The sequence below is a fragment of the Equus przewalskii genome, chromosome 9 (genome assembly GCF_037783145.1).
Source record: "Equus przewalskii isolate Varuska chromosome 9, EquPr2, whole genome shotgun sequence".
NCBI classification, from domain to species: Eukaryota; Metazoa; Chordata; class Mammalia; order Perissodactyla; family Equidae; genus Equus; species Equus przewalskii.
The window spans coordinates 59532647-59556631 of record NC_091839.1 but is presented as its reverse complement, the minus strand read 5'-3'; the positions used below and the strand labels follow the sequence as shown (position 1 = coordinate 59556631).

At 44.5% G+C, this 23985-nt stretch overlaps 1 protein-coding gene across 10 annotated transcripts in view; it reads left to right on the top strand.

Moving 5' to 3' along the window:
- Positions 1–22201, top strand: part of DDO (D-aspartate oxidase) — a 29823-nt gene extending 7622 nt beyond the window's left edge. For 5 of the 10 annotated variants that reach the window (XM_070556823.1, XM_070556822.1, XM_070556818.1 and 2 more), the window contains exons 3-4: positions 6574–6743; positions 18472–19812. In XM_070556823.1, the coding sequence (XP_070412924.1) occupies positions 6574–6743; positions 18472–19039 (738 nt within the window). In that variant the 3' untranslated portion in view covers positions 19040–19812. Of the gene's footprint in view, positions 1–2975; positions 3085–6566; positions 6744–18471 lie in introns of all 10 variants that reach the window. The other 5 variants (XM_008521291.2, XM_070556814.1, XM_070556816.1 and 2 more) reach the window with 2 other exon arrangements.
- Positions 22202–23985: the final 1784 nt, after the last annotated feature.

The window sequence follows — 23985 nt, the reverse complement described above, 5'->3', positions numbered from 1 at the left end:
CTCTCTCTCTGGAATTCCTCTTATGCTGGGCCTCCTGGATAGGTCCTTCAGTTCTCTTAGCTTCCCCCGGCCTCCTATTTTTATCTCTTTCTCTTCTTGTTTTACTTTCTGGGAGATTTTCTCAATTTTATTTTTTACCTTGTTGCTGAATTTTTTATTTCTACTATAGCATTTTTCAGTCTAATGCTCTCCCAACTGAACTATTTCAGCTCCCTTCTACCACAGCATTTTTAGTATTGTAAAGCCCTTTTTTGTTCTCTGAATTTTCCTTTGCTATAATATCCTATTTGTGTTCTGTTGTTGCAATATCTTTTCTTACCTTTCTGAAGATACTAGTAATAGTTTTAAAAGTCTCTTCTCCCTGCATAGTTTCTCTTGTGTCCAAGTGTTTTAATTTTTTTGCTTGATGTTCTCATTTTTCATCTTGCTGGTTTTCCTTAGCCATGCGGTCATCTTTACCTGTCTGCTGACTTTTAAGCATAGAACCCTAAACAGTGGGTGGGAATTTCTGAGTGCTTGCCTGGGGTTTGTTGTCGTGAGCCTCATTGGAGTAGATGGCGGGGCTGCTTAGTTGGAGAACCTCTGATGTCATTATATTTGAGTCCTTCTTCTTGGGCAGGTCCTGTTCCCCAGAGGAGAGGCTTGTAATCTCCTGGCTGGGGAGGGTGAAGGCCTGGCTGGCAGCATTCTAGAAGGTGAGAGGAGAAGAGGGCTGCATCTTAACATGGGTTTCCTAGCTCTCCTGTTTTCAGTACGGTATCCCTGCCTTCACCTGTGCTTGGCGTTTCCTAGTCCAGAGACCCCCTGTTTCACCTAACCGAGAATAAACCCATCTTTTGCCAGGGTGGGAAGGGCAGTGGCCTTGTTGCAGGTCCAGGAACCTGGCTTTAGCAGCACCCGTGATGTGGAGTACCTCCTGGGAGCTGCTTCGCAAGGAACAAGCGCAGGAGCCTAGTGTGTTTTCAGAATGCTAGTTCACACCGGGAGCCTTTCTTGTGACCCGAGTTCTTGTGTCCACTTTCCAGGATCCCCTTCGTTTGCACCAGGCCCATGTGAGGCTATCAGAGGGCTGGCTGATAGTCATGGAATCATCTTCAAAGAAGCAGGCTCATCCAGGCCATTGAGGCCCGAGCTCACCCTTTGCCCAGGTGGTTGGGGCCCTTGGATCCGGGTCTTTTTCTCTGATGCTTCTAGATAAGGACTCTGGTCCTCTCTTTGGGCTTCTTTCAGACCAGCCCCAGTGGTAAATACGTTCTGTGATCATAAATGTCAATACCACATGGGGACCATACCCATCCTATAGGGTTGTTGTGAGGATTAAATAAGCTACTACGTTTAAGGCGTTTAGAACCATGCCTGGGACACAGGAAATGCTATATCAGCATTTGCTATTGTTATTACTGCTACTCCAGCTACGGTTTTCTTTTACCAGCACTTCAACATGAATTAGGTCATGAGGTTTCCTCTACCCACTGTTGAATTGGAATTGTCTGTTTTGGGGGGATGACTTCTGCAGCATACAAGTCACAGCCACTGTTTTATTTTTAAGGTTTGGGATGGGAACCAGGGGATGCCTTTCAATACAGCCCCATACACTGGCCTAGATTATTGAGGTTTAATCCTTATGAGATCTAATTTAGTTCTCTTTGCAGCTTATTATTTATTTCTTCCTTATTTCTAAACCAGCGGCCCCCAGTCTGCAATTTTGGAATATAGTGTTGAGTTCACATGGGCACACGTTTAGCGACGACAGCACAGATCCACTATCAAAAAACATATTTATTGGCTCTTTAGCAAGTAAATTGTTTTAAAACCCTGCCACTGGAACGCCCTCATTGACCTGGGGGCTTTGTCTGGGGAGCAGGACATCTCCAGGGACCTTTTCATCTCTGCTGTGGACTCCAGGGACATCTCTCCAAGCAGAGCTGAACCAGCATCCTCTCCGCCTCAGTTCCTTCATCTCCTCTGTGGCTCCTCCTGTAGCTGCCCCTCAGGATTACTGTTCCCCAGTCCCTGGCCTGATTCCGGGCTCTCCCTCATGACCCTTCCTCAGGGATCAGGTGTCCAAATACTTCCCCCACAGGTGGATTTGTCTGTGCCTGTGTGTTATGCTTGCTCTCTGTGTCTACACTGGACACTATTATTTTTCGTCTTGAACCCTGACCCTCATCGCTTCCCTTGCAGGCCTGGCACTCTTCCAGAAGCTGTGTCTGGGTCCAATCTCTTATGCTCTGGCAGGGATGCCTGGGGGATAGGGAGCCTTGGTCCACAGGACTCTGACAGAGAGGTGGTGCCTGGTATGGTCCCTGCACGCCTCTGGTGACCCTGGGAATGCTACTCTAAGCTGGTCAATGCTTCATGGAGTGGAGAGGGATGGCAGTAATGGCAGCCTTGGATGAGGCTGTGGGGAGCCCTTCCCGAGGATCTCAGCTCCGCAATGCCGGCCTTGTTTCCTTGTCTCAGAAGGGCTAGCAAGCTGGGCTTCCCATCGATGTGCAGTCTGTTCTCTGTCCTGGTTGACTGGGCCCCACCAATCTCCCCTTGTCACCCACCACATCTTTAGCCCTCAGGAAAGAGGCCTGGGGATCTTTCTCCTATTGTCTCAACTGTATGGCTGGCTGGATGCCTCAGCCGTGAACTAACTTCTGCTCAGATTGGTTATGGACACTTTGAGGATCTCTGGAATGCACCTTGTACCAAAGATCGCTTTCCAGCTGGCTCCCATGTCAGATTTTGCCCCGAGTCATCAATTTCCCCTCTGTCAATTAATCATTATATGAGCGGATGCCCAAAGCATGTGTCAACATCCAAAACTCTGGTTGCTGACAGATTCTCTACCACAATGTGGTACTTTATCTGAATGGTCCTCCCTTCCTCTTAATTTTTTCCCATTTTCTAGGAAGGAGCTTGTGTGAAGCATAGTCATTATCATCGTTTTCCTTTCTGTTCTGCTTTGCTTTTCTCCGTGATTACAGACACACCCGTTCACAAGCAGAAGCAGTGGTTTAGAGAGACCTTTGACCACCTATTTTCAATTGCCAATTCTGCAGAAGCTGGAGATGCTGGTGTTTATCTGGTGTCTGGGTAAGAGAGGAAATCTGATGTTATTTTAGAATTTAGAATGATCTTAACAGACTTTAGAGTTCAGCATAAAATATTGCGTATCTGCTGTGAGCCGAGTGCTGAATTAGATGTGGGAGGATTTAGAACATTTTGGCGTTAGACCAAAGAACTCAAGAAAAACAAGTTTTAGTATTAGACTTTTTAACAATAAACAACCTTTGCAGTTTCTCATCACAGGTACTATTTTGAGTTTCCTCAGGGATTATGCAGTGATTTGCAAATATGGCTAGAAGAACATATAGCAGGGAAATACTAAGCTTGGATTCTGTGAGATGATGTGGCTGATGGAAAAAGCAAACAAGTGTGATATTGGAATGGGTGCAGATGTCCAGGATAGGGACATCTTATTTATTTGGTGTCCCTGGAGCATGAGATGTTCCAAAAAGTAAATTTGCAGGTCACTAAAGTTGCCCTTTGAAGTGCCTTTTAGGAAAAAGTATTTCTGAAATGGTTAGCACACTTATATTTGATTTTTAATATCTGATTTCAGGAGACATGCATAATTAAGTGAAAGATTTTAAAAAATAAATCCTATTTATGTGCTGTTTAACATAACTAGCACTTAAAATATGACCATACCTTTCTATATCTTCTTAAACAGAGATCAGTAACCATTCTGTCACTTCTAATTTCTGTCTTTAATTTACGGTGTAACACATATGGCATCTGTGTTAAACTGTGTGATAACACGGTCTTGTCCGAAGAGTGGAGGGATGTCTGCCTTTTATTAAGTTCGCAAAACCACTGCATCTTTTCTCCTGTTTTAAAAAACTCTCCTCTCTCCTCTTTTTTTTTTTTTTTTTGTGAGGAATATTCGCCCTGAGCTAACATCTGTTGCCAATCCTTCTCTTTTTTCCGCTTGGGGAAGATCAGCCCTGAGCTAACATCTGTGCCACTCTTCCTCTATGTTGTGTGTGGGATGCCGCCACAGCATGGCTGATGAGTGAAGCAGATCAGTGCCCGGGATCTGAACCCACGCTGCTGAAGTGAAGCATGGGGAACTTTAACCACTCAGCCATGGGGCCAGACCCTCCCCTCTTCTCTTCTGAGGTCAAGCCTGATCTACTGTCATTTCCTGCTGTGAACACACCTGCATCAGGCAGATTTCTACCCTTTTCCTCTTCTTGCCCTCCCTCACCATCACAAACACCAAATGATGTTGACATCACTAATTTCCTACAGTCTCTACCCAAAGTAGCAACTTTTGCTTCTGTGCCTTCTGAAGATGGATTGATATTATAACTGTCTCCAGAGTTAGTTGATGAGCCACATAGAAAAATTGTTCTCATTGATTTATGGTCACACTTTTTTGTCCAAAACCAATGTGACCTGGTGTAATGCACAAATGTTGACTCTAAGTAATTTTCAGAAACTTCTGTATCCAAAATGCAAATGTACTTCCAATAGTAAGACTTTGCCACCCTTGAGGGTATTAAAAAGAGTGTACTTTAAGCTTTTCTAAAAGAGAGTTATTTATCTCCCTCACGTGAATGATTTTTATCGCACTTGCTTCCAAAAAAGATTTGAATCAGTCAAGTGAAGACAAGGGCACAAATGTTCTGTGCCTCTTTGGCGTAAGTATATAGCATTATTTATCTATTCATTCCTTCAAACAATTTAATCAGCATTTACCAGTATCAGTACTCTCCTAGGTATTAGGGATATAGAAATGACCGATGTAGTTCATGCTGCTTGGCATATGGTAGATGCTCAATAAATATGTTTTGAGTGAATTTTTAATAAAGGCAGACGTAGTCCTGCCCTCATGCAGCTTATAGTCTGTAGGGAATGTCCTATATCCAATGAGTTACAAATGAGACACAGATTACCAAGGGAAGAGTACAGGGTGCTCTGGAAGCATGTACTGGAGAATAAATTTGCTCTGGGAAGTTGTGAGAAGCCACCAGGAAAAAAGTGATGTTTCAATGGAGACCATCCAAATGAGTGTAGGTTAGTCTGGTGATGTTGTAGAGATGAAGGTGGCAGAGACAGGGTCAGGGACAGAGGAGGCAGCATTCCAGGTCGGGAGAATAGCACATGCATAGACCTGAGTCTAGAGTGACAGAGGTGTGTAGAAGGACTAAAGAACTCCAGGGTAATGGGAAGCCATTGAGAGATTTTACACAGTGAAGTAACTGATCATATTTGCATTTCAAAAGTATTCTGTTTGTGGTGTGGAGAACAGATTTGTGGAAAGAGAGGATGATGATGGGATGGATTAGTTGTTGATAGCTGGGGACAGAGAGTGGATGGATTTGAGAAATGCTTAAGAGGAGATTTGACGGGACTCAATAGTTGATGGCATGTAGGGGATGAGAGAGGAGGGTGTTGAGCATGATTCTTGAGTTTCTGGTGTTAGCACATGGTGGATTGGGTGCTGTTTTCCAAGTTGGATAAGACTGGGGAAAGGGGTAGGGGAAGAGTGTGTGAGAGGTTAATGTATGAGACGTGGTGGCAGACTTATCCAGTGGGGAGTAGGCAACATGGGTCTGGATCTGGTGGTGGAGCTCAGGAGAGAGAAGAGGGCTGGAGATGGAGCCTTCTGAGTGTTAGACCTATGATGGTGGTGCAGGGAGAGGGCCATCTAGCCCAGGGGAGCGTGCAGAATGAGACAGCAAGAGGACCCAGTGTACAGCCTTGCAGCAAACAAGATTTATACCTTCCACAGGGACTGCTTTGAATGAATTATTTAGAGATATAAATTCTGGTACATTATTGACCACATCATTAGCAACCATGTACAGCAGTTCAATGATTTTCCTTTTTTAGAGCAGCCATGATTTACAACATTTATTCCTATTGATGAAAACAACCCAATATTTATAAATCCAGATATGCCTAGCAGCTATTGGTAGCACTATTACAGGCTTCTTGTTAACAACAATATTATTCCAGCCTCATCAACCCCCTACCACGCTGGTGACGTAATGATAACAGGGCTCCCCCTGAAAGCTCTTGGCTTCTCTTATTGAGAGCTAGAAGTGATGACCTACAACTTAACTCCTAATTTGCCCCCTTGCTTCCTGTACACCCACCATTGCTCATTCCATTTAGATATTTTGTTCAGAACTGAATCCAACCTTTAAACTTTTGACAATTTGCTTACAATTTATGTAAAGCACTATGCAAAACAGAAAAACTTTTCCTCACACATGCAGTCGTAAGTAAATACAGAAAATCTGAGCAAGAGCTTTTCAGAAAAAGAGAATTAAATTCAATCTTTAAGAGACGCACTACTTTTGAAATGTCTTATTTGCCCCAATCATGAATATTTTAAATTTAGCTACTGAGTTATATGAACCTAAGAGAATGGAAGAATAGATCTTTCTCTTTATGTATATAGGAATATGATTTTTAAATTCCTAGAGAATGTCACACGGGGCTCACTAGAAATGTGCTATTTCACAAAATTTCAGGAAAATTTTCCACTTAATCTGTTTGAGTTGGCAGATATTTAGGAGCATGCCTACTGAAGAAGTGCCATTCTGGGCTGATGTGGTTCTGGGATTTCGAAAGATGACCGAGGCTGAGCTGAAGAAATTCCCCCAACATGTGTTTGGTCAGGCTTTCACAACCCTGAAATGTGAAGGCCCTGTCTACCTCCCATGGTTGGAGAAAAGGTCAGTTGAAATGCCTCTTTGCTATTTCCTTTGTCTGTCATAGCCATAAATAACTTCATAGCTGTTCAGAAAATACATGCTGAAAATTCTCTGTGGTCCCTTGGAGCTCTTTTGCATTGCATCTTGTTGCTCACAAATGTCTAGGACTTTGTCACACAATCTTAAGACAGTGTTTGTGTCACAAGGAGTGAGTCACACCACACTAGTAACACTTCCATCTTCTAGTTCTAGTGGGCACCTTGATGCACCATTTGGTCTCCTTCCCCCCAGTAAAGCTCACTTATTGAAACACTATCTTAGTTTCTTCCACCATAAAATGGAGAAGTTTAATACACTTCTGGCTGTAAAATCGTATGATTTACTTTAGTTCTTTAGATGAGAGAATCTTAGGCTTATTATAAATTATTTTTGAATTTTTTTCTCATTAGTGACAAAGAATATAGCTTCATTATTTTCTTTATTACAAAGAAGACCTCTAAAACTGAGAGCTTATTTAAGTTAGATATTTACTTCCTGACCAAGTTCAGCCCAAAATGCCTTGACCTTGCATTTTGGCTTGGTTTTCAGGACTTCCTGTTTCCTGTTTCCAGTTAGTTAGGAAACATATCAAGAGCATTTATTTTATTTTATTTTTTGCTGAGGAAGATTAGCCCTGAGCTAACATCTGTGCCAATCTTCCTCCATTTTGTACATGGGTTGCTGCCACAGCATGGCTTGATGTGTGGTCTAGGTCTTCACTCAGGATCTGAGCTCACAAACCAAAGCTGCCAAAGCTGAAGGCACTGAACTTAACCACTATGTCACAGGGCTGGCCAGCCCCCTCAAGAGCATTTTTATTTGAGATACATCAATAAATCTCTCTTCAGTTTAGTCTGAAAATTGCATACGTGTTGAAAGTTGTAAAACATTGGCACTTCCAATCCCAAAATCTGTATATTTGGTAGATGAATAGGAACAATGAGAACTATTATGTAAATGTCGGAAAAGTGACATGAGGTAAGCAGTGGCAACAATGATCTGGTCCCAGATGTGGGCTATAGGATAATTCATTCACATAATTCATTAATTCCACAATTCTTAGTTGAAAACCTAAATATACCTGGCACTGTGCTAGAAGCTGTCAAAAAAGGATAAAATATCATCACTGTTCTTAAGGAAGTCCTAGTCTCCTGGGGGTGATGGTGTGTATGTATGTATATATGTGTGTGTGTTTATATATGTTAATGAACAATTACAGTAACACACATAGTGAGGGTTTAGTACAGGTTTTGAGGGTGGAATGGGGGCACAGAGGAGGGAGCCTAAGTCTGTTAGGCTCATGTCAGGGGCATCATAATATGTTTTTGTAGCTTTGTAAGTGCTCTTCTCACTTTTACGTCTTGGCAGTTTATATGGGACATTTTACTTTTGTAAGTTCCAGTTTCATAAAACCTACACTTTTGTGCCTTGTTCACTGGCCCATAAACCACTGTTTGTATGCCAGATTTGAACCTGCATGCATCAGCTGATAGGTGAACGTTCTGAGCCCACATGATGGAGTTGCTCAACAGCCAACATTCAAGTTTCAGCAGCAGCAGCATCTTTTCTGGGTGCCAATGATATGGAGTATTAATTTTTGTCCTTATGTTATAAAAATGACTGGAAATAGAAAATTGCAAGTGCTACTGCTAGTGATTTGAAGTTGAGGTATCATATTTTTTTTATTAAATTCAGATAAGGGGAAATTATTAGGTATGCCAAAAGTGGCAGAGCTTTACTGTCAACATGGTGCATAATTTTTTTGACTATGATAAAAAACCAAAATGGAAGAACATGTACAAAATGTTGAGTATAAAAAATAAGGTGTCATTAGAGAGTTTTATTATGTTTGGCATTTTTAGTTTCTTTGGCTGAAGGTTCGTTATTACTCTCAGTTCTATTGTATGCTTCTATTGTATCTTGGAGTTTTGTCTCAACATTCAGGAAAGTCTGTAGAAACCCGGCTGGAGTCCTGTGGTCTCTGGCAGTTCAGGAAGAGGTGGGTAAGGGAGAACGCTGCAGAATGTTTGTTCCCATCACAGAGACTGCCAAGGGCTGGCCAAGGGCTTCTCTGTGTGCGGATGGCCAGGACATGGTCAGGGTTGGTAATGGACAAGAAGTAAAGGAAATGGACGAGCTCTTGTAAACCCTTCATCCAGATTCCTAAGATTTTCTTTGTCATTTTTTCTCTCTCTCTTCTTTATACATTTGTTTCCAGAACCTTTTAAGAGTAAGTTGGAGACATCATGCCCCATTTATACCCCTGTTTATTCCTAAATATTGCCATATGCATTTCCTAGAAACAAGGGTATTCTTTTACATAAACACAGTGTTATGGTAAGAATCCAGATATTTATATTGATACTATAATCTGTGGTCCTTATCTACATTTTGCCAATTGCCCCAGTAAGGTCCTTTATATCCCTCTCCCACAGACTGGAAGTGAAGGGACAGGGCTCTGGCTGAGCACATCCGTCAGCCCCACACGTCCATTTCTCATGCATGCCTGGAGAAGGGCCAGAGCTGGGTCCTCCAGGTGGCCCAGTGGAAGAAAGGTACAACTCAGATTAGCCAGGGTAAGTTCTAAATGCTAGTGAGAGTCTTGAGCCTGTGGGTAATCACTGAAGCACTGGATATAAAGTCTAGACAGAAGACTTAAATTGACAGAGACGTGCTTTCATTTTGCTTTAAGCAGCAGATAGCAGATAAAGTCCTTGGGAGGCGGGGAGTTTTGATGGGGCAGAGAGGGAGCAGGAGGCTCAGGGCACCTGAAGAGGTGACAGATGGGGTGCCACTGTGGCAGGGGGCAGGAGCAAGGAAGCCAGCTTCACTCCTATTTGCGTGTCCCCTCCTCTGAGGAGTCTTCATGAGACTTCCAGTTTACCTGTGGCTCCCTGAGCAGTGGAAAGCCCCTCCCTGGGTGGGGGGGGAGGGGGGGAGTCCCCACCCTGGACAGTGAGTGAGGCCCAGTCCCCGGTCCGCCTGCCGTTCCAGCTGCTCTCCCACTCTGGCTAGGAATGAATGTTTTCACTCTGGGGCCACCCTCAACCATTTTCACATGGAAGCAAAAATTATCTGAATGATTTGTTCTGCCTGCTTCTAAAGTATCACCTAGAAAATAGTCCTCCTTATTTCCATAATAACCTCATTTTCAGGCCTAATCTCTAACTGTGGGATGAAGGCCTGGGAAAAAAATCCCACTACCTTCTCATTACTTGGAAGCCTGCTGTCAGCATTTTACTCCACTTAAAATAACCCCATAGTGAGTGGTACTTTGTGCCAGTGGGAGCCACTTCCTAACCGCAATGCCATCGGCCTGATGACCAGCCAGCTGGTGTTCGTGCCTTGGAGCATGCTCTTTCCTGTCTGGTTTTAGGTGACAGAGTCAGGGAGAAGAGGTCCTAGGAACTGCTCTTGTCCCCCACGGAGTCCTGGGGTGGCCTTTTCCAGTCCATTTGTTTGATATGCACGTCCGCCATGACAGTGGAGGATGGGGGTGGCTGGGACGTGAGGGCCTCGGGCAGACTGCGCACACGGTATACTCCAGGGAAGTCATGAGAAGGAGACCTTTGTCCTAGCAACTGCCCGTCGCACCTTTCAGCACCCCCTCGTGCCCCTGATACGTCATGCTTCCTCCTGACCCCCAACGTGGGGCCTGCACGGACAGCAGGCCGGGCCTCCTTTCTGTGGAGATCAGTGTCCCCGTTCCCTCAGGGCCTGGCATCTGGCCAGAAGGCCAACGTGGAGAAGGAAGTGGGCCACACGTCCCCTTTCCTCTGGCAGGAAGCTTCATAGGGTAGGGACTCCTCTATGCCCAAGGCAAGCCTTTCAGGGGAGGACTTCAGGCCAGGTGGGAGGCAGGGCAGCGTCATGGTGGGGGGCGGCACCCCCGGGGCTCACTCTGTGGGCTACCCCCCACTCTCCTCCACCGAGGCAACCCAGCTGGGAAGCCACACGGTCTCTGCTTGTTCCTCACACCAGGGTCTGTTTTGCGGCCTTCTGTGCCCCTTCCACATGATGTGGGTGTTCAGCCTGCCGTGTTACAGCTCAAAAACGGGCATTTCACTCTGCAGGCCGCACCCCCCTGGCTTCAACCTAAGCTGCATCCTTTGGAGTATAATATCAACTTCCAAGCAGGAGAAAAATGTTTTTAACCGCAAACTAGATCTTTAGCATTTTTCAGGGAACAGAAAGGATCATCTCCCTCTCAAAACAAACACAAAAACAGAAACCATATATCCAATAATACCCAGAACGAACAAACAAACGAAACGCCCTGAGGTTTCATCAGCCGTGAGGATCATATTTTATCTCTTCGGCCAGTGGAGTCATATTCTGCTGCTTTTTACTTGCCGCTTCCAGGAAATGAATCATTGAGGCCATAAGTCAGCTGAACCTGTCTCTTGGCCAGGCATTCTACCTAAATAAATCATCCCCAGTGGAACCAGGAATGTCCTTCCTTTGATGACATCCAGGAAGCTGGGGGCCCCGTTTCTGTGCTGGAGACCCTATACCTGAGGAACATTGCTTTCTTTCCAGGAGGCCAGGCCTTATTCTGTGGCCCTGATGAGGCCCCGCGCTGACCACAGCCCTGACCACAGCACTGACCGCACTGGGCTTCTCTGCCTGTACTTTCCTTCCTGCTCATCTAATAAGTCCTCTCTCTTACTTTCTCTGGGACAGCCCTCCATCTCCCATCTCCCCTGGCTCCTGTTCTCCTATTTGGCCTGACTCACAGTAGTGCCTAAGAAAGAAACTCTTGTGGCTCCCTCAGCAGTTGGTCAGAAATAAAGATTGTACATCAGGAAGAGTACAGGCCGTCCCTGCCTTACCGCTGTCCAACTTGCCACGGTCCCTTCTTGTGTACAGCAGACCCCTGCTCCCCTGTGTCCAGCACACACCTTCCTTTCCGAGGCCTCTAGGGATTTCCTCCCCCTCCCAGCATCTGCTGCCCAGACCCTAACCAGAGGAGCAATGGGCAAAAGATGGTCCCAGACGCAGTCTAACGAGACCACTCCTCTTTCCTCCTGGCTACGCAAGGATGAAGTGGGAGGGCACCAGCCAGGAAGGTGGAAGATGCTGGTGTTTGTGTTTTCTGATGATGGCAACAAGGTTAGCAGGGAGTGGATGGAATCTGCAGGATGCCGTACTCTTGGGGCTTCCACTGGGGCTTCAGTAGCTGCCCTAAGGCAGCTGCAGAGGTGAACTTGTTTCCTGAAACCACACCTGCTGGACTAAGGATGTACGGCTGCTCCCCTCCTGGACCACCCAGCCCATAGGAACCCTGGGCCTCATCCATACCTCCTTCCCCAAAGGGACCAGAGGCGGCTCCCTGCCCGAACGGCTTAGACCGATTAATACAAGTTCCCGGAGTGGACAAGGCAGAGATGATATTCTGAGAAATGGGAATTAGAATGCAGTTTCTTTTACTAGAAAATGCATTGCAAAGGAATGAATGAAGAATAGGATCATCGGATGAGATGAGGCTGTCAGGTCAAAATCAGACCATATGTATAGATATTTAGTTGCTTTATAAACCTAAAATGCATTTTTAAAATTCTAACTATGATAAGCTATTTTAGGTACACCTACATTGTGTCACTGTGAAGAAATAGTGGGTTTTCCCCTGGATCTATATGTATAGTACTGTTTGCCAACTGAGATTTTAAATTTGTTTTCTTATTTTCTTCCCCTCATCTTCAGACAAATAGACTGGAAATAGTTAATTTTCTGATTACTGTTAATAAAGAGTCATGCTTCGGGTTTTGAAGCAAGAATTAATTTTTTTAATTGACTATGTCTAATATGCAAATAATACATAACAATAGGACTAGGTTTAAGGAATTCTTTATGTAAAATATCTCACAGATCCAGCCCTCCCCTCTAGGTCCTCGACCACCATCCTCTTCTGGCTGTCCTTGCATTTCTCCACAACTTTGGCAATGGCTTCCTAACTCTTCACTGTTTCTCTCCTTTCCAAGCTATCCTCGCATAGGGACTCAAAAACTCAATGCTGTTTGCCTCATTCCACCAAACTTTAAACTATAGATCCTGTGTCCAGTCATTGGTCCTTCCCGGGGTCAGAGAGGAGCTGGGCTCCATGCAGAGGTTGGGAGAAATGGGGAGAAATGTCCTCTTCCCAGCTCTGAACACCCTCCCCCCTCACCCCCCTCGGCCAGCCCTGCTGAGTCTCTCAGAATCAGTCCCCTCAGGTTCTGGCCGTCGCCCTCTAACAGAGGAAGCCCCAGCCAGTCCAAGGAGCCAGCTTAGGAGTGGACACTGTGCCATCCCCTCCTCCCTCCATCCTTGGCCGAGACACAGATTTTCCAAAAGCAATCTGATCTGCAGAGAAGCATCTTGACCTTCCCACACACAATCATGCTCCTTCTCACCCCAAAGCCGTCTTAGATGCCTAAGTGAGAGCTTTTACTTTATATTTGCATAACTCACAGGTCCATTTGGGTAACATTCCCAGAATAAAGGTACAAGCTGTTAAAATGTTAACAAGGGAACTGTTAAATGTCTACCTTTGGCAAGACGGAAAGCACTTAGAAATTTTAAATGACAAAAAAAATTTTTCCCCTGGTTTCTACTCAGTAGGTTCCAAAAATAATAAGGGTCTAAGCTTCAGCCAGCACCTTCCAGGTGCACGATGATTCCAGGACAATATCTTGGCTCTGCTGCGCCCCTCGTTCTGTTCCTGCTGGGCTGCACCCCCTTCCTGCTCTGCCCTCCCATTCCGAGGTCGTGCCTCCCTCTTGCAACCCCTGCTGCCAGGTGCTGCTGTCCACACAGCCCCTCCCTCTCACCAGGGTCCTGTCCTTCCCCTGTGGCCCCCATCCCCGCGTGAGGTCTCCACACCAGAACTCCCACCTCCCTGTTTAGTGCTCTCTCTCACATGGCTTGGGCTGTGGCAGGGGTCAGGAGATGGGGTGCAGGAATTGCCTCTAGTCCCAGGAGAAGGGTGGGGATGAGGGGACTGCCCTGTGCTCCTGGGAGGTGGAGTGTGTGTGTGTGTGTGTGTGTGTTTAAAGAAATGCTTATTGGAGCCCTTGTTCTTCTCAGTGGCACAGTTGGCTCAATTTCCCCCCTTGCTGAAACTCCCAGTGAATTGAAGGAAGGGTCCTGAAGACAGCTATCCTCGTGTTTAAGGGTCAGGCTGATGCGGTCCGGCAGAGGGCTGACTTTAGGTTTGATGAAAATGCACCCTCTTAGGTTTGAGGGTGATGACATTGGGCTGGGGCTATTGAATGTGCACAGCTTCTTGAATCTCCCCTTCCCCCATTTCCTCATGGGAGTTTAGGGTGATGGTATTCTCTCTGTTCAGGATGAAGTCTTACTCAGTTGCAGGAAGCCCCAAGAGGAAAGTCACCAAGGTTCTTATACCCCCAACCATGTCACCCAAAACCTCCAGAATAACTACCTCATATGGTTGTAAAAGCACCTCGTAGGTGCTGGTCACCCAATTTAATATCCAGCTTCCAGGTACAGTCTCCTCCTACACCTGGTGCCATCTTGATACATTGCCCAGGGGATATACAATAACAACTGGGCATTACCATGTGGTCACATTGCAACAGTGCAAGGATGACTGGTCCCTGGGCACATTCAGTAAGTTTCTCCCTGGGATACAAGGCCTAGGAGGGACCCAGTACAGGAAGCCTGACAGGCCTTCCAAGAGCTCATCCTTTATGATAGTTTAAGAAGTCTCCAGGTAGGGGGTGGACTGTCATCAGGAGCTCAACCAGCAGAGTGCCCTTGAAGTGGAAAAGAAGGACATTTGCATTTATTGAATTCTTGCATAATTGTCATAAAAACCCTGTGAACACAGCAGTCTTATCCTTAAGTTATAGTTGAGGAAACAAGTTCAGTGAGTTTAAGAAATTTGCTCAAATCCCAGGGCTGGTAAATTCCCTTGTTTCTCTGAATTAGGAGAATAATTCTGAGTTCCAATTAGGATGGTTGGAATACAGAATATAATGTTTAAATATCAACACATGGGATCCACAATCCATTAAAAGCAAAACAAAAATAATGCCCAAATAATGATCAATGGAAAACATTTTTTTAAAATACAACTGTCATTCACAGAGGCTCTAAAACATAATTCGATGTGAGTAATACATGAGTGTGGAGGGCACACATACTCGTATATGAGACATCGGGTCTTGCATTTTACAGTAGTGTAACGCATCCCTAAACTCGATTTTTTTCTTATTAAAAATACTTCATTGAGCGACTTCAATGCGTTATGCACTGTGTTAGACTTCTTCCAGATGTTGTCTCATTTTATTTTCACAATGAGCCTATAAAGTCAGTATTATTATCTCCAAATTGTGGATGGAGGATTCAAGTTTAGAGCTGAGTAACTTGACTAAGGCCACATGACTGGTCAAGAGGAGAGCCATCCTAAACTCCTTTTTAAAGTCTTTTCTGTGTGTCCACTATCTTAAAGATTACAAACACACTGCAATATGTTAGTCGGTAGTGCCACAAAATTCCCATTTACTCTTCTGTCTATGCCAGTGTTAGAATAAAAATAACTTTACACAGTTATCTTATCTTTAAAAACACTCATCTATTATTATATATTTTAAAAATATAATTTTAGCTCCCAACTTGTTTATTCTGCTGAGAGAGTTGAAAACTTCTGACCATAAAATTTTCTGCATGAAATACTATTAACGTCTATGAACTATTTTACTTAGAAAACAGACGAGACAGTAGCTCCAGCCTCATTGTCTCTCTTTTAACCACTTCTAGTTACACCAGAAAGTAGTCCATTGGCTTGTGGGTTCTGGGTGGCCCCAAAGTATGGATGTTGCCAGATTCTTTTCTTTGGTTTCCTCGCCTCAGGTAAACGAGACACTGTCTCCCATGGATTTTTGAATAACAAGCAAGGTTGCACAAAGTACCAGTGCCTAGAACTTAAGTTCTGTTATTCGGAGCATTGCTGCTTGAAATAACAGCTTGTGTTTGAGAGTACGTGCACCACCTTGTTCTATGATCTTAGAGCAAGGGGTAGCCTTTGAGTTCTTCTAGCCTAGCACCGCTGGCACAGTACAGGCCCTCAGCGAGTATTTGTTGGATAATAAAGAAATCTAAGCCAGAGGTCTCAAACTGTTCTTATTCGGTGGAGAGACTTCAGAGGCAGGGCAGCAGGGCTGGGGGTGGGATGCAGAGACTGAGAAGGTGGAGACCTCTTGGGCCCATCTCCTCCAGCAGCTTCTCCTTCAGCCAGATGAGGGAGAAGCTGGAAAGCCAGTGATAGGAGCCAATGCTGTTACTTTACAGAATAGCAAACTGAGCCGTTAGACTCAGGGCCTATGACGCAATGAGCAGCAGTGGGTCTCTCCCATTCTCATCCACCTGCAGCATTTTCTAGAAATGAGAACCAGTGTCAGAAGACAGCCAGGTTCCTGCTGATCTTAATGCAAGTTTCAGCTGAACTTTCCAGTCAAAACATAGGAGTGGAAAATGAGAATCACTTCAAAGAGTTCCTCCTTGCTAAGTTAAAATCAACTGTCAAACCATGCCGTCATTTACCACTTTCTCAGACACCTATTATTTATGCTCTGGAAGTTTCTGCCTTTTCTTATGCTGCCTTTCAGCATTAAGCCTCTCTTTATCTGGCCTTGAAGGCAAATGGTACTCAGAGCTGCTGGCATGACCGCTTCCGCTCTCTCAAGGGCAGATAGGGTAACAGGACTCTTCTTGCATTTCTGGTGTCAACGCTTCCCAGATTCTCCATGGAACAGGCCTGAATTGTAGCTGTTGGAGAGAGAGGGTGCCAGTGTGGTGTCGTGCTGTATTTGTCAGTGTTCTCCAGAGAAACAGAACCAATAGGATGTATATATTAATATCTATCTATATAGTATATATAAAATATATGTGTATATATTATGTAAAAAATATATATATATACACACACATATATTCATTATAAGAAATCAGTTCACATGATTATGGAGGCTGATAAGTTCTAAGATTTGCAGGGTGAGTCAGTAAGCTGGAGACCCAGGTGAGCCAATGGTGTAATTCTGGTCTGAGGGCTGGCAGGCTTGAGACCCAGGAAGAGCTGATGTTTTAGTTCGAGTCTGAAGGCAGGAAAAACCTGACGTCCCAGTTCAAAGACAGCCTGGCAGGAGGAGAGTCAGCCTTTTTGTTCTATTCAGGCCTTCAACTGATTGGATGAGGCCCACCCACATTAGGGAGGCAGGTGGCTTTACTCAGTCTACCAATTTAAATGTTAATCTCACCCACAAATACCTTCACAGAAATACCTAGAATAATGTTTGACCAAATATCTGGGCACCCCATGGCCCAGTCAAGTCAACACATAAAATTAACCATCATACACTCAAACCAGGATTTCATGTTGTCGTCAGTATTGGCCAACACTTATGTCAAGTCCTTTAGGTATTGGGGCCTGAGCTGGGTCATAGCGGCATAAGACGTAGTCTCTTCCCTTGAGAAATTTATAATTTATTAATATCAGTCCCCTAGAATTTATTATGCTTAATATCTTTCGAAGTACTGTCATGCCAATTGTTTCATTTGAACTTCACAGCCATCCTCTGAGTCAGGCAAGGGAGGTATCACCCCCATGACACAGATGAGGAAACTGAGGGTCAGAGAAGTGAGGAGAATTGATCAAGACCTTAAAGCTAATGTGAGGCAGAACTGGGACGTAAACCCGTGCTTTCTGATTCTACAGCACCTCTCATTCGGAACTTGCTTCATTCTGCTGGGTGTTTACACTTCCCCCTCCCAGCTCCTTGGTCAGTCCTTGAGGAAGGGCAGTGTGCTGCACGCATTTCTGGTCCCTCTTAGTGTTGCCTTACATCCGGGCATCCAACCTGCATGTGTTGAATAGAGTTGCTGATAGTCTTTTATCCATATTATATCTTCTACAAATGATCTGTGAGTAAGATCATGGGACCGGGGAGTTCTTGTTTAATGGGTACAGAGTTTCAGTTCTGCAAGGTGGAAAAGGATCTGGAGATGGCCGGTGGTGGTTGCACAGCAATGGGAGTGTATTAAACTTAATGCCATTGAACTGTACGCCTAAAAAAGGTCAGAATGGTGAACTTTATGTTATATGTATTTTACCACAATTTGAAAAAAAAGAATACAGGACTTAGATAAGCCATTTCTTTTTGTTATTGATGTACTTTGTCCAAAAAAATCATTACCAACTAAACTGTCATTTAGTCCACCAGCTGCAAATATTTCTGTGTTCCTCTTGTGCTGACCCCTGTGGTCAATGTAACGAGGGGGCGTGTGAACTCTGTCCCAACCGTCTAGTTAGGGAGACCAGACTAATACAAAGGAACATGCCAGAGTTAACAACATGAGACAAAATTTCCCAGGCAGTAAATTTAGCTGCTAAATAAATGGCTTAAACAAGAAATGCTTGGGTATTTAAAATGCCAGATTAACTTGGTATTTATTTAGCATGTAGAATGATACAGAAACTCTACTAAACATAAGAAGGACAAGGCATACAATTTCTTCTGTTTTGCATTTTTCCAATACGTTTTTATTTAGGTTCATCTTTAGGAATCCCCAGTTTCCTAGGATGCAGGGCAGTCGTTGGCTGGAATTTGGCTGCTGGGGCCCCTTGCTTCCGTGATCCTGTCCATCACTTCCTGTGAGGGGTTGAGCAGGAAGCTGCTGAGGCTCACCTCAGGTCTCTCGTTCTCTCCAGGGTAAAAAGAAGCGGGGGCCTGATGGTCCCCCAGCGAATAGAAGACCTGTGGGAGCTTCACCCGTCCTTCGACATCGTGGTCAACTGTTCAGGCCTTGGAAGCAGACAGCTGGCAGGAGACTCGACGATTTTCCCCGTGAGGGGCCAAGTGCTCAAAGTTCAGGCTCCCTGGTTGAAGCATTTTATCCGAGATGGGAGTGGGCTGACATATATTTACCCTGGTACATCCAACGTAACCCTGGGTGGAACTAGGCAAAAAGGAGACTGGAATCTGTCCCCAGATGCAGAAATTAGCAGAGATATTTTTTCCCGATGCTGTGCTCTTGAGCCGTCCCTCCACAGAGCCTGCGACATAAGGGAGAAGGTGGGCTTGAGGCCCTCCAGGCCAGGCATCCGGCTGCAGAAAGAGCTCCTGGCCCAGGACAGCCGGAGGCTGCCTGTGGTCCACCACTATGGCCACGGGAGCGGGGGCTTCTCCATGCACTGGGGAACTGCTCTGGAGGCTGCCAGGCTGGTGAACGAGTGTGCCCAAGCCCTCGGGAGCCCCGCCCCCAAGTCAAAGCTGTAGATGACACGAAATGACAGCAAATGGCCCCGCAGACTATTGATCAAAATACACTTTCAGCACCAGAACAGCTTCAAATAACTTTTCCATTGCATGAAAATTTAATTAAACATGACTTTGCTTTCAAAATTAAAAATGATGCAATATGTATCGGCAGATTTAGGACTTACACTAATCTAATCTAGTATTAGACATAAGTCTAGCACTAATGGCATAGAGCATAAAGCTCTATTTTTGTTAAAAATAAGTAAGATTTCTTTTAGATCTGGTGTCCTGGGATCTATGTTAATTTGTATGGATGCTGGAAATTGTAGAGATTATGACACTTTTTGGCTCATAAATCCACGGGAGGAGATAACGTATGGAAAACACTTAGTCCTTGTCAGTTACAGAGCTGCCCATGTTGCTGTTAGGTTGTAGTCAAGTGAACATTATAATTCCTCTAAATAAAATTACACAGTGATCATGCAATTCAAGCTTATTAAATATTTAATGGAAGACAAAGCATGATTCCTGCTAGTTCTACTGGCAACCTCTTCCTCCCTTTGGCTGGTAATGATGGTAGGAGAAAGGGATGAAGTTGCCTACAGGCATGGCATCAACTCAATAGCTGTCTGGGGTCAATCACCTAAGGGGCGAACTTTCCATTACCACACATGATTGAGAGCTGGCTTGTTGGATGGGTGACTTTGCCTAAGCATTTCTGAAGAGTGAATAGCATGTGCAGCCAAAGAGCTAATTTGCTAATTAAAATGGAACAATCATTCTCAATGAAATATCACCAAAGAGTTTTCTGCAAGTTGTTAAAAAGTATTGGGGAGGAGGGGAACGGGTCTCATGATAAAATGCGTTCGGGACTTGCTGGATTAAGTAAATCTAACCTGGTGTCTTGCCTTGGGCTGACTCGGAGCCTCTGATCTGCTCACGTGTATTGTGAAGGCTCGGGAGGGCTTTGGGCCTGAGAGGATGGTAAAGGGGGCGCTATTCATTGAGGCAGGGAAGCTTGGAAGAAATAGATGTGATTTTAATTTTAACTTTTTTGGGAGGAGACTTATGTTTAATGATAGTAAGTTCTATTTTGGACATCCTAGAGGGAGATGTGGGGTTGGCAATGAGAATGTGGGAAACAGAAAGCCCCCAGCACAGCTCCGTTTTTAGTGTTTTGTTCATGGAGCTTTTGCATATGATTTTGTTTGACGAGAGCATTGTACTGGGAGAGAGAATGAGGGAGAGAGAGCACACACCAGTGTATGAGAACATCTAAATCATCCCTCACAGAATTCAAGTTCCCGAGTGAAATCGTGTGGGTTCTTTTCTATAGATTTCCACCAGGGGGTGGTGTTGTACCAAATTCAGATAAACAGATACATTTGAAAATTTAGAATTGACAAGAAACAAAAAGTAGAGACCAGGTGTGTGGAGTATGTTATGATTCTTTTGAGGTTTGGAGTCTACACACCCCAAATGCAGTTCTGAATTCTGTTTAAAGTGTTGGAGAAATGTACAAACTCAGACTGAATATACACACACATACACACACATCAACACATCACACACAATCCGTGAGAAATATATTATAATAAATAGCATTTTAAATAGAAAAAATAAATTTTTAATGGTTAAAAGTAAAAATGAAGAGGGGCCGCCCCATGGCCGAGTGTTAAGTCTGCGAGCTCTGCTGCGGGACCCTGGGTTTCACCAGTTTGGATCCCGGGCACGGACGTGGCACCACTCAGGCCACGCTGAGGAGGCTCCCACATAGCACAGCCAGAGGCACTCACAACTGGAATAGACAACTATGTACTGGGGGGCTTTTGGAGAAGAAGAAACAAAAAAAAGATTGGCAACAGTTGTTAGCTCAGGTGCCAATCTTTGAAAGAAAAAAAAAGGAAGAGAAAAAAATAAATAAAAATGTAGAATGCTGCTCATAACAAGTGTAGTTTGGTGGTTTTTACAGCAATTTTAAGAGTCCTATCTGTTCCTTATGCCCAGGGTTTAGATCCTGTAGCATTTTCATTTCTGGTAGGTAAGCTCACACTCCATGACTGCTGCCTACGTGCAACGATCTGAACTATTACTGTAGTTTAATTTTACTCTGTATTTTATATTTCTAAAGCCCAACATTCCAAGACTGAAAGATTAGGGGCTTCTTGAGAAAGTGGTCATGGTTTCATACCCTGATTTTATTTTCACTAATTGCTAAATATTTGCTCCCAGCGTCTCTCAAAGGTTTGTGAGTTTTCATTAGTAGCTGCCAATCTGGGTTGCACTGTTAGAATCACCTGGGAAGTTTGGAAAAACTACTGATGCCTGACCCTGCTCTATTAAATTAGAATCTTCAGGGGTGGGGTGGGGCCAGCATCACTATTTATTCAGAGCTGCCCGTGGGGTTCCATCCTACAGCTGGGCTGGGAGTCATGGAGCACAGTTTCATTCCTCTTCTCGTAGGACTCCATCACATCCCTTCCTTCCTTGCCACCTTGGGGCGTCAAGCTAACAGTGATATGCTCACACAAACGGGTGTGTCCTTATGCACTTCTCTGCAAAGTGGTAGGGATTACTGTCTCCCAAAGTGGCTCTTAGAAATGCTAGGGATCACCTTGCTGGCTGCAGCTCAGCTGCCCACAGACAGCAGTCTGTCTTTGTCTGAAAGATGAGACTGAATATACAAATGGACAATGGCCAGGCTGTATATAGAACTAGAACTCTGACCCACAAGCTGCACTGACCTGCGCAGGAAACCAACCTCTTATCTACAAAAATCAGCCCAGGGAACCAGTCCACTATAGTCAGACTTGCAAAGAGCCAGACTGCTATCTCTAGAAACAATCCAGAAGGGTAAACAAACATTTCTGTAACGATTGGTCCAAAATGGCCAGGACTTGATTAATAACTGACAGCTTCCCTAATTTGTGTTCTGTTTTTAACCAAGGACCAATTAGAGAAAGCTGAATATGCACCTCCAACCAATCGCCCAGGACACCCCACTTCTAGTTAGCCTGTCTCCAGCATTCCCATGCCTGCAGCCTCCATTCAGGACACACCTGAAGTCTTCTCATTTTTGACTATGAAACTTTCCTGCTCTTCTGCCTGCCTTGGAGTGACAGCAGTTGACTCCTTTGCATTAGCAAGCTCTGAATAAATAAATAGCCCTTGCTTTTTTCATTTGGCTGGTGTTTTTTTATTTCCACAAAGATTTCCTTCTCATGTAAGTTGCAGTTTTTGGTGATCTGTGCTAAGGCCTGAGAATGGACTACTTTATTTTTCTCCTGTTTTCTATTACAGACCATTTAAAAATTTTTTTCTGAACATGGGGAACAACTGATTTCTTTCTTAAACCCTGCTTTCAAGGATCTGACATTCGTGGCTGAGCTCGGACCGGCTGCACCCATGACCCAGATGAACATGTTGGCTTTGAGGGTGCTGGCATCGCAGGTGTGGTGTTTCTTCAGCACACAGAGGTTATGTGTATACTTTTAGGATTGTATTCACTCAGGAAGAAAAGAAGTGAAACAGAAAGGCCATAGCTCAGTAGGACACGGTTGGATAAAAGAAAGGCTATTTCAAAAAGTGACATATATTATGTCATTCCTTTTACTGCAGAGATGCATTCAAACCAATTGATACTTGAACGAATTTTTCTTAATTCATTAAGAACTTTTAGAAAAAAGGAAGAAAATGACGGTGGGACCTGTGTCCTCTGGGAGCTGTAGTTCTGGGAAGCCTGTTCCAGGATGCAAATGATGGAGACAAATTTGAAACCTGTTTCCTCCGGATAGCATTCACTCAGGAAAAGCCGATTGAGATGTTTAAGTGGTCCTTTTCTTCTTGAAAAATCCCAGCAGTTTGCCACCAGGCCTGGGGGCTTTATTATCCTAAGTGACTTTGCCGCCTATAAATCAAAGCCATAAGTAGCCAAAGGGAATGAGTTAACCAGATCCCTGAAAAGAATGTAACCAATGTTTCTTCAATTATTAGCAGAACGATTGACTCCCATCTGGTCAGGGCACCTGTCAACCTGGCCTGCAGCCACGTTACCCACAATTCCACCACTCAGAGCCTGTTTCCCTTGCATTATAATTTTTACCCTGGTGCATGTTCTAAGATGTCAGCCCACCCCAAGACTTTTCACGCATCCTAGGATTTCCCTTCCATATAGACCCAAATGGTCTGGCAATGGAACTTGGCCTTTGTAGTGAATACTCCAAATGATTTGCCTGCTCTGCCCAAGCCCACTTTCCTGGGATGTCTGCTCAGGCCTGGGGGATCACTATCTGAGCAATATTCCTTGTGCCCTGCCTCTCTTGTCCCATCTTATTGGATCAGAGGAAACTATCACTTGGGTTTAGGTTCCATTGTAAGTAACAGAAACTCCCCCAAATAGTTGTGTAAACTAGATGGGCATATATTTCTCTCTTACGTAAAAGAAGCCTGGATGTAGGCAGTCCAGGGCTGGGGTAGGGACTTCATCAGTGACCCAGGCTCTTCTTGCTCACACTCAGCTATCTTGGGGGTGTGGCTCCAAAATGGCAGTCAGACCTCCAGCCATCACATCATCACATCCACCCTTCTCACCCCACCCCCACCCCACACCAGAAAACTTTCCAGAAGACTCACACAACATTTTTGCTTACATCTCATTGCATAGGCTTTAGCCTCAGGCCTACACTGAGATTCAGGGGAAGCTGGGACTGTAGTCTTTTGGCTTGGTGAGAGTGTAAAGGTCAAGATCTTAGCAGGATCTGCTAACAGTATCAAACCATAAATTGGGTTAAGCAGATCAGATTCTTAAAAATTTATATTTAGGGATTATAAAAGTCTTTCCTGGTAATGGCAGGCTCTGGAGACATACAGACTTGATCCGACAGTCCAAGTTGTTCAGATTTATACAGAGGAAGCCAGGCAGGAGAGAAGAGGCAGATAAAAGCAGAGAAGGAAACCCAAGGGGC